Source organism: Dysidea avara, chromosome 8, assembly GCF_963678975.1.
Source record: "Dysidea avara chromosome 8, odDysAvar1.4, whole genome shotgun sequence".
NCBI lineage: Eukaryota > Metazoa > Porifera > Demospongiae > Dictyoceratida > Dysideidae > Dysidea > Dysidea avara.
The window spans coordinates 13,059,191-13,071,316 of NC_089279.1; the positions used below are offsets into that span (position 1 = coordinate 13,059,191).

Below are 12,126 nucleotides of genomic sequence, written 5' to 3' on the forward strand. Positions count from 1 at the left end.
ATGAAACCGATGGAAAGCATCTTGTTATTGTAATTGATGGATATGATGAAATTGCTGATGGTACTAACCGCAACTTCATTAAAGATGATATAATTAAACGCATTCAATTGTGTAAATGCAGCCTTATTATTACATCTCGTCCAGCAGCTTCTATACTTTTACATCCATCAGTAAACTTTAGGGCAGAAGTGTTAGGCTTTACTGAGGAGAATCGGCTGAGTTTTATTAAAAGTGCTTTAGTTGATCAAAATGATAAAATTGAACCACTTAATAATTTTTTTACAGAATAATCCAGTGATTAATGCATTGTGTTATATTCCATTGAATATGAGCATACTTTTGTGCCTCTCTCAAAATGGAATAAATGGATTGCCACAAACTCAAACAAGTTTGTACCATAACTTTATTGTTATGACAATTGGCCATTTCCTTAATAAAGGTGGCGCAGTAGGTGTTAAAGTAACCAATCTCAATGAAATACCGCCCCCATATGATCAAGGAATTAAAGGACTTTCTCGTTTTGCATTTTTTGCTTTAGAGAAAGATAAGTTAGTATTTACACATACTGAGGTTCAAGATACCTTCCCAAATCTTACTCTTGCTAAATGGGATGGACTTGGATTGTTAAAATGTGTGCAATATTTCAACACACGTACAGCTAGCTATACTGAGTCATTTCATTTTCTGCATTTTTCCATTCAAGAGTACATGGCAGCTCATTACCTTTCCTTTGTACCAGATAATGAGCTGTTAAAACATCTTAATACAACATTTTGGAAGCCGCGATATTATAATACTTGGATAATGTATGTTGGTATAACAGGTGGGAGTCATTTCTCATTCAAGCATTTTCTTAGTGGAAATTCTTCACAAATATCCAGCAGGCTTTTTGGGATATCAACTGTATCCAATGTAATACTGAATGATAAAATGAAATGTCTTTATTTACTACACTGTTTAGCTGAAGGTGATCGTGACATGTTCTCACCTGTTGAAAGCATATTTCAACACCAAGTAGTTAATCTCAGTAATAGGAACTTGTCACCTAATGATGCACGGTCCTTGGCATTGTTGCTGTTAAAATCACCAAGTAAACAGTGGGAAGAAATTAATTTGTCCTACTGTAATATTGATGAAAGCTCCTGTAAAACTTTGTGTGAACTCTTTACTTCTCAAAAAGCAATGATAAAAGTTAAAAAAGTTAATATATCCTATAACTCATTCTCTAAGGAATCTCTCATCAAACTGTGTAAAATATTTCAAGATTGGGGCACTAGATATGTAGCTATCTCTATTGAAAACTTCTATGATAGTATGACATCGGAAACACTTAAGCAGTTTACAACTAAATTAATTAAAAAGATTCAAACTGCAACAGCAGGTTTACTATCTCTGTCAAATAAGTTACTGCTTACTTATCTTCCAGTACTGAAAAAACTAGTAGCTGTATATTCAGAACCAGAAGTCATTCAAGTGTTTCACTATACCAATTGTGATTTAAATGATCATACAATTGATACAGTGAAAAAGCTTGCTGTAGCAAAGAAGGTTACAAGAGTGGCTTTTAGTTACTATAATTCTGCTCATTGTGACATCGAATTTTACAAGGTTGAGCTTTATGGAGATAATATGCATTCAAAAAATGCCTACAGGATACAAAGTGACAATGTTTCAATTTGTTCTCACTATACTTCTTGGAATGAGTATGTAGCAGATTACTTGGCAGCAGTAGCATGCCACAATGCCCAAACAAATAATTGTGGCAAATCATACTTAGAAACACTATCAAAAGCATATGTAGCAAATGTTTCTTACTGTTTGAAAAGTCCATTTTCATTGAAATTGCAAGAGTTTAATATTGAAAACAATTATGTTGGGAGTGAAGCAGCTGAGGACATTGCAGCTATTTTATTACATGCTACTAACTTGAAAACATTGCTATTAGGTGGAAACAATTTACAAGCAACAGGGATCATTACAGTTGCACAAGCTATGAAACATACTTCAAGTCTTAAAGTTTTCAGTATTACAAATAACAATATCAGCAGTGAAGCAGCAGAAGATATTGCAAATGTTTTGTCCCATAACACAACCCTGACAAAACTATACCTAGGTGGTAACAATTTAGCTGCAAATGGTACTATTAAGATTATGCAAGGACTAAAAGACACTTCTACTTTGATAACAGTTGATTTAGCAAACAATGGTGTGAGTGATGATGCTGCAGATAATATTGCCACTGTTCTATCACATAATACTAAACTTGTAGAACTATTCCTAGGTGGAAATAATTTAAAAGCTGCAGGTGTTTTCAAAATAGCAAGAATCCTGCAGTTTGCTTTAAATTTAAAAATATTCAATGTTGAAAACAACAGTATTATTCCCAAAGTAACTAATGATATTGAATCCTATCTATTTGATGAATCTCGATCACTTCAGCAAATGTTATATATATGTGGAAATAATGCATTTAAAAATAGTAATATAACACATTGTGACCGGGTAACACTAAAACTTTTGCTAGATGCATTAAAACTAACAATACTGGATGTGGATGGTAACAGTTTACCACTGCTTGAAACAAATGGTAATGTGCAAACAATTATGCTTTCAACTATAACTGTATTTGATATGAAAAGTGATAATATTAGTGACGAAACAGTATATAATGTTGCACAGGTTTTATTTAGTGCCATGTTGCGACATCTGTATTTGCATGGAAATAATTTTGGAGCAAAAAATACTGAAATGATTTTAGATGCACTAAAGAGCAGCAAAGAGCTAACAACATTTAATATTGATGATAATAGGAACATTACTGATAAGGCGGTGGATTGCATCACAGCTATTTTGCTTGGTAATAACAACTTGCAAACAATCAGTGTAGCTAGAAATAATCTAGGCACAGTTAGCATTATTAAGATTTTACAAGTATTAGATGATACTTCAAACTTGACTGTATTTGATATTTCAAATAATGATGTTACTAAAGAAGCAGCAATTTACATTGCAGGTGTCATAATGCACAATGCCAAACTACAAGAACTTTATCTGGGTGGAAATATATTGGAAGAATCAGGAATAAACAGAATTACAGAACGTTTAAAAGAAGTTTCAACTTTAGTGGTACTAGACATTTCAAACAATGGCATCAGTTATGAAGCAGCTGATGGTATTTCAAATGTTATATTAGGTAATTATAAATTGCAGAAGTTGTATTTGCAAAACAATACTTTACAATCTGATGGTATCATAAAAATTGCTAAAGCTTTACAACATATTTCAACACTGAGAGTTTTTAACATTGCGAACAATGATGTTGGCATTGATGCAGCAAATGATATTGCTGAGTTTTTATTAAAGAATTCTAAGCTAGAAAAGTTGCATTTTGGTGAAAACAATTTGCAAACATTGGGCTTTATTAAGATTGCAGTGGCTTTACGATGCCATTCAAATCTAACAGTATTCAGTATTTCCAACAATAATATTGATGATGATGCAGCAGTTGATATAGCTAGTGTTTTGTCATGCAACAAGAAGATGCAAGTGTTAGAAATACATGGGAACCATTTTGGAGCAAATGGAATCACAACAATTGTAAAAGCTTTAAGAAGCCATTCAACTTTGACTCATTTTGATATTGAAGGCAACAACATCCATGCAAGCGAATTCACAGATGATCTTGCTGCAGTTTTGTCTCGAAATGTGAAGCTTCAAAAATTGTATCTTAGTGACATCAACTTGGAGTCTGCAAGAGCTTCCAAGATACTGAATGCTATGCAAAAAAATTCCAATCTATTGACATTAAGTGTTGCAAACAGTTATGTGGATTTTAAAGCTGCAGATAAAATTGCAGCAATTTTGTCTCATAATACCAGGTTACAAAAACTGTACTTAATTGGAAATGATATGCAAGCATCTGGTACCATAAAAATTGCTAGAGCATTGCAAAATACTTCAACTCTAAAAACATTTAATATGTCAAATAACATTAGTATTGGAAAGGCAGCTGATGATGTTGCAGCAGTATTGTGTCATAACATCAAACTTGAAATGTTAGAGCTATATCATAATAACTTGGGGACTCTTGGTGCTATCAAAATTGCTAAATCACTGCAAAACACTTCATCTCTTACTGTACTTGATATTTCAAGCAATGGTATTGGTAGTGATGCTGCAGATGACATGGCTGCTATTTTCAATCATAATCGCCAGTTACAAAAATTATACTTACAAGAGAATAATTTAACAACTGGTGGCATAATTAAGATTACAAAAAGCTTACGACACACTTTATCCCTCATAGCATTCAATATTTCAAGTAATCAGATTGGCTTTGAAGCAGCCACACATATAGCAGCGATTTTGACCTTTAATGCTAAACTACAGAAACTATATTTAGGTTACAATAATTTATATTCTGAGGGCATCATCAAAATTACAAATGTGTTACAGCAACATTCAAACTTGCTAACCCTAAATATTTCATGCAACGGCATTGATGATAATGCAGCAGATAGTATCGCTGCTGCTTTGTCTGCTAATAGAAAACTGCAAAGTCTGGAGTTATATGGCAACAATTTAGGTGAAGCAGGAGCTGTTAAGATTGCTAAGTCTTTACAAGATAAAACAACTCTAGAATCGTTTGGCATAGCTAGCAATAATATCAGCAATAGAAGTGCAGCTGCAATAGCAACTGCATTGTCTAGCAACAGGAGATTGAACAAGTTGTATATGGGCAGTAACAACTTCCATAGGGAAGAAATTTTCAAAAAGTTGACAGCTGTAGAATCCAAATCAAATTTGATGCTACTAAACATTTCAAACACCAACTTCAATGTAGATGACCTTGCAGGGTTTTTATCTGATCAATGTTCACTTGAAGAGTTGTACATAAATGAAAATAAATTACAAGCAGCAGATGCGATCAAGGTTGCTAAGTCTTTACAGAATATTTCAACACTTAGGGTGTTTAATCTTTCAGACAATAATATCAGTGATGAAGCAGCAGATGATATTGCAGCTGTCTTGTTTGGTAATAGACAGCTTAAAGGGCTCTATCTTCACAACAATCAGTTTCATACTGCAGGTGCTATAAAATTTGCAAAAGCTTTATGGCGCACTTCCTCTCTAATTACTTTTAATATCTCAAACAACCATATCACAGATGAAGCAGCAGATTACTTTGCTACTATTTTCTCTTGTAATGCTAAACTCCAAGTCATAAAATTGGATGATAATTGTTTTACAGATGTAGGTATTATAAAAATGGCTAAAACTCTCAAAACTATTTCAACACTGACTGTTCTTGGTGTTTCAAATAACCAAATTAGCACGAAAGCAGCTGTGGACATAGCAAGTATTTTACATTGCAACATAAAACTGAAAGCATTGCATCTAGGTAAAAATTGTTTAGATGAACACGGTGCTGTTAAAATAACAAATGCTTTACAGAACACTGCAACATTAAGTGTGTTTGACTTCTCACTAAATAATATCAATCAAAAACCAGCAAAAGAGATTGCAACTATGTTATATCAAAACACAGCACTACAAAAGTTATATTTAAGTCAAAATTTCTTACAGGTATTGGGCATCATTAAAATCATGCATGGCCTGCAAGATACAACAACTCTTACAGTACTTAATATATCAGGAAACTGTATCACTGATGAAGCAGCTGATGGGATTGCAACTGTTCTGTCTCACAACCTAAAATTACAGGAACTCAATGTAAGTGAAAATAACTTGCAAGCAACGGGTATCACCAAAATTGCAAGAGCTTTGCAACATACTGTAACACTTGAAATAGTTAATTTTTCAGACAACAATATTAGTGATGAAGCAGCGGATAGCATTGCTACTGTTTTCTCTTCTAATTCTAAACTTCAAGTGGTAGAACTACATGGCAATATGTTTCAGCATATTGGCATCACAAAGATGGCAAAAGCACTCCAGACCATTTCAACACTCACGGTGTTTAGCATTTCAGGTAACCGTATTGGTAGTAAAGCAGCCAAGGACATTGCTATTCTTTTAAGCAAAAGCACTAAACTACTAGAGTTACGTATGGGTAAAAACTGCTTACAAGAAAATGGTATTGTCAAAATTATGAATGCTTTACTGAATACTTTAACACTGTGTGTACTTGATATTTCACAGAATAACATAAACCAAAATGCAGTAAAGGATATTACAGCTGTTCTTAATCAGAACACTCAACTATGTCAACTATATTTAGGTAACAATTGCTTGCAGGCAGTTGGTATCATGGAGATCATGCACAGTCTACGAAATGCAACAACTCTTACAGTACTTGATATATCAGAAAACCATATCACTGATGAAGCAACTGATATGATTACAGCTGTTCTGTCTAGCAATATCAAATTGCAAGAACTTTACCTAGGTGGAAATAACTTGCAAGCTGCAGGTATCATAATAATTACAAGGGCTTTAAAATGCACTGTAACCCTGGAAGTAATTAATTTTTCAAATAACAACATTGGTGATGAAGCAGCCAATGATGTATCTGCTGTTATATCACATAGTACAAAATTACGCTCATTACATCTGGTTGGAGCTAATATCAATGTACCAGGTGTCTTAAAGATTGCAAAGGCTTTGCAAAATATTAGAAGTTTGACAGTCCTCAATATTTCAAACAACAAAATTAGCGATGAAGCAATGCAGGAAGTTACAGATATTTTGTCAAGCAATGCTAGGCTAAAACTCTATATTTAGATTTGTATTTGAACATTGATTTTATGTTACTATATGCCATATGTTTTTCAGAACAATTTCTGATTTTCTGTGTTGTAATGTTTACATATATATTCATATCTTTAGCACACTACATATGCATATAATTTCAATTGAAGCAGGGGTTAGTTGGCTAGTTGTAGCCAAAGAGCTACTTGTGACTTTGGGCTAGTTGCCGTAGCTGCGTAGCTATATACTGGACATGGTATGATGGTAATGGGACTACTTGTAAAAATAATATATGCCAGTAACCTGAACCACAAAATCAAAGTATGTATCATATGTGTGAGTGATGTTTATGTCTCTACAGTCTGGCTACCATTCAACTAAAAGTAGCTCAAGATTTAATCTAACTTTATAATTTGTAAGCATTGCTTTTTTCACCCCCTTGCATTTATTGCATGTGCATACTGTAAAATTAGGTTGTGGGATTCTTGGAAGATTGGGTCACATATCTGTCGTATCATACAGAACATTAGTACTGTATATTAGGGATTATGAAGGATTGGGTTTTTTTTGGCCAAATAATTACCCTAAAGCCTGACTGACTGATGCCTTCAGACAAGTGTAACTTGATAATGGCTAAGGATATGGGCGCCATATTTCACTGTTTGATATCACTTCAGCCTGACAGGTGCCCTTTGGCATACCGTAATATGTACAATGCATGCTTCATGGACTTGCCTGCATGTGTCCCATTTATCTTCATTGAAAACATGAGGTGTTGATTCATGATGATGCCATGTGATGGCTTTTTTGTATCCATGGTGTCCATTTGTGTAATATGTTCATTACAATGAGAATTGAAATGTTCAAGTACACTATATAACCAGTAGTCTTCAGTTGTTGATATTTCCTCTAAACTGAATTGTTTCTAGTCAGTTTGTATTCCCCTGAGCCCCCGGCAAATACATTAATATCAAAGAGGTGAACTCGTGATCACTCCCAATGGAACAAGCATGTTTTTAAGTTGTAAATGTGTTTGCAGGCATGTATTGTCTATACTAAATGTATTTTAAAGCCTCAAACTCACTTGTTCTAGTTATCAACAAAGACAAGGTGAACACAAACAGACTATAATTCCAGTAACATCAGTTGTTGACATATTTACATAGAATCGGAATGTTCAAGCATGGAGTAGTCCTATAAGCTCTTGATATTCCTCTAAACTGGATTGTCTATATAGTTCAGTAACACCAGCTGTTGACATGTTTACTACAATGCAATGAGAATAGGTACTCTAACCAGGAGTAGTTTTCAACTCTGGGTTTCTAGACAATATAGCATTAGTTGTTGCATAAGTATAATTAAATGTTTAAGAGAATAAAAGACAACAAAAAATTAATGTTATCACTATAGGCCTGAGTCAAGTATTTCACAATTTTGCCCAAAATACATTCAGGAATTTCCCTAAATTTTCACCAATTCAGTGTTTCTATTATGCTTGCATTATGCTCCTACATTAACAACATTTCTTGGAACCAGTGAATACTCTATTAAAGTATTTCACTACAAAGTGACTGTTCCATTAGAGAGTATAGAGTTATCATTTGACTGCTCTATTAGAGAGTATCTTTTTGTTTTCATGGAATTAGCATCCAATATGCTGGCAGGGGTGGATCTAGAAATTTTCAGAGGGGTTTCTGGTTCTCTGGAATTGCAACTTCAGCCTAGCTGCAAGTTGAAGACCAAAAAAAAAAAGGTCACTACGTGCTTTTCAACGTTGTGAAGGTGATTTCAAAGGTAAAATTATAAAAGTTTTCCAATAGAAAGAGCCATAAAGTCTATAACTCTTTGTAATTTTATCACCCAGACGAATTGTAAGGATGCACGCTAGGGTTCTGGAAACCCCAGAAACCCCCTAAAACCTCCCCTGGCTAGCATAGCGCTATTATACTTTTTACTATGCTGGCATATTTGATGCAGGCCTACATCTGGAGTAAAAGGTATATTGTAAAAGTAATGTCATATAGGGTCATCACATTTCCAAAAGCAATGGAAATTTCATGTGTCTTCGACAATTCCTCTACCAAAAAATTGACACGTTGTCTACTTGTTACTATTCAGAAATTTGACGTGTACATATTTCCTTAGTCAAGGACATGTGGCATGCAGATAACTATTAAGGCACTTCACATGTGCTGACCAAATGTGCTATTTCAAAGACACAGTCTATTGATGAGCATTAGTTGCTGTTCCAGCAGAGACAACCTGTTTACATCAGGGACAACCCCACCACACTTTAACTGAACATTTTATTCCTGTATGACACTATCACTTAATCATCGCTTATTATGTATTTCATTGAAATAATAATTAACACAAGAGGTTGGTACCCAACAACATTAACCTCTTTCTCATAAAATACAGCCGAGGTGGTAGTTATTTCACTTCTTGTCATCTTTAACATCTTTGGCCTCTCCTTCACTGGTGGTTGTACTATCACCTTCACATTGTGTTGAGGAGGTTGATGACTGGTCATTTTTGCCACTGTCTCCTGTTGCGCCTGTGCCCTGCATTACGATCAGGTGTAATACCAAATTGATGCCTGATATTCTGTATACCTGTCTTACCTGTACAAACACACGCATGATATAAACAAGAATTTGTTCTAGTACCAGGATACTAAGAGTTGTCAATGGCAACCTGTAAGGTTCTAGCTGAAAGCAAGTTACTATATTAGTGAAAATCCAACTAGTTTGCATTTTTATTGAACTTTTAATGGCATCTTTGTTGCCTAGAGACAATAACCAATGTTTCAGCATTATCTGGTGAACACTCTTCTCTTGGAGTTATAGCAATAGACAGCAGGAAGAGCAAAAACAACTGTATTAATTTTAAGCAGAGCAATACAATTGATTTGTACAGGACTACAAGGTAGTGATGCACAGATTAATCCATAAATAATCGAATATCAGTTTATCAACCAAATTTCAGCAATGTTGGTATCAGTAATTTGTTAGCAGATTATTTAGCGGTTTAATTTACTGACGCTGTCCCTGATGTTATTGTTTCCATAAGGCCACTTCAATTAAATTATATGTTTCTCGGGGCAAAAATCAGCAATTTTAGGGTCAGTAGGTAGAATTAAAAATAATAATAATAGAACTAATCCACATATCATAGCTACAACAAACCAAGCCAATTCAGTAAATGTTACATTTTATATGTACCATACAACAAAATGTCTACTTATATTCTGCTCTAACCACTCTTCCTGCAATAAGTACACTGTATATTAGCTCCACGCTTGACAGAACACAGACTTCCCGCTTTTCACTAACTACATGATGCAACGTGTCACTTAAATAGTTAACATAATTTTTCCATTTTGGATTTTAGGGGGGTTGGTCAGGCCAAGAAACAGAAGATTTAGTTAAAGTGACCTAACAATAAGATAAAAATGAAGTTTTAAAATAGCAATTTCACAAAATACATGTGAAATTTTGGTAAACATAAATGTCAGATCAGTATCAGCCATTATGTGAATTTTGATATTGGCCAATTGGCAAAATCTCTCTCCAGTGCATCACCACTATATGGAAATAAAATATAGGTGCTCATTTAATCGATGATAAGTCATAAGTGCAACATGTTATGGAGTTTGGGGATTGTCTCATTGTGTTCACCAAGTTCATCAAGAAGTGATCAACCCTTAAACCTTAAACCCACAGCTGTTAAAAAAATGCAAGCACTGAAAATACCTACTGGATTTTACACATGCTTTTTTGCTCATCATTAAATTTTAGTGTAAATGATCCCATCCTTGATCACATCCTTCCCAGAACTTCAAAAGAAGTATCTCTTTTGTCTTCCTTCTTCACATAAATGATAAATAAAATTGGCTGTATATATTTCATCCTATCTGCTTTCTGTTGATGCCACATTGCTCGTCACATGATGATGATTCAGCTGAATATCATGGATGTATTAAAAGACGGACAAGCACACTGACAGTGCAATATTCTCATGCCCAGACCCCATCCACTGCATTAGACAATTCTGAAAGCTTTCAGCCCTATGCCAATTTTCTTTTCTAACCAATCAAATGCTCTGATTCAGCTACAATGTGATTTGATAAGCTAGAACAAAGATGGCCAACTGAAACCATGGATACACATGCATAAATAATATGCCCAAAAAATATAGCACAAATCACCAGAACCTACCTAACGCAGTGTGTGGAGTCGGGCAAGAGACTACAATACGACATAAAATGATTCAATGCTTTGTAGTAGGTGAGTTCCTTGTTGTACCACATAGCCAATTTTTTGAGAGGAAAATTTTTGTGGATTGCCACCATTAATTTTGTTTCAGGAAATTTTGCTTTATAAGATCTTTTGTGCATTTATAATATTCCATTTTAATCAAACTGCAAAGTTCAATTGGTAAAACTGCTGTGAATAGCAAATTGCAAAATATTTCCAATATAGAGTCCTCTAATAGATAGTTTTCTCCCTGCCAATAAATAAAATTTGTAACTGGACAAACACTTCATGAGATATCCTGGTCTGAAAAAAAATGTATTTAGCATCCAGTAAAACTGGTTTTGTTGTACACGTACGTACGTATGTGTTTCTATGTGATTTATTTCAAACACAGAATTGTGCAAACTAGCAAGCTTTCACTCAATGGTAGGTCATATATTGTAAAATAATTTCTAACCTGAGATTTTCAAGTAGTAGTTTCTACACAGTTGGTTGGTGAAGCAAGTCATAGTAGCTACCATGTTACAATTGAGGCATTTAAACACACTTTGGGGACCTTACCTTGTCCTTGTAGGCAAACTCAAACAATTTCATGGATGCCTTCTGTAAGGAATCAATTGCCTGACGTACACTCTCAACTGTTTCATTGTCCTTGTTGGAAATGATGTTCCTCAACTTGCCAATCTCTTCCTCCACATTCTTAGCCTGTGAATAAAATTGTAATGTTGTGGGTATTACACATCATACATCACCTCCTCTAGGGGTAACTGCTTTTTATACTCCTGCATGCTCTTCACTGTATCATGAATGACACTTTCTGCAGCATTGATCACTTCAATTAGCTCCAAATAACACACACACACACACACACAAGAAATGCAATATTAGTACAAGTGTATATATTATACAAACTGTTATTTACAAATGGGAACAAAGTCAGGACACTTCTCCATAATAAAGGCATCAATATATTTCTCCAATACTCTGGATAATGTCACCTAGCTCATTACCTTTTTCTTCTTGTCAGACTCTGCATATTTCTTGGCATTGTCCACTACCTCCTGAATCTGCTCCTCAGACAGTCCACCAGATGACTGGATCACAACTATACAGGATAAATGATCATGATAATATGGTGTACATGTCATAGGAATGA

General features: G+C 34.5%; 1 protein-coding gene across 1 annotated transcript in view; it reads right to left on the reverse strand.

Moving 5' to 3' along the window:
* Window positions 1–9,110: 9,110 nt before the first annotated feature.
* LOC136264781 (stress-70 protein, mitochondrial-like) overlaps window positions 9,111–12,126 on the reverse strand; it is a 6,889-nt gene continuing 3,873 nt past the window's right edge. Inside the window, 4 exon segments of the mRNA XM_066059550.1 lie at window positions 9,111–9,530; window positions 11,532–11,675; window positions 11,723–11,812; window positions 11,981–12,075. Of these exon segments, the coding sequence (XP_065915622.1) occupies window positions 9,150–9,530; window positions 11,532–11,675; window positions 11,723–11,812; window positions 11,981–12,075 (710 nt within the window). The 3' untranslated portion in view covers window positions 9,111–9,149.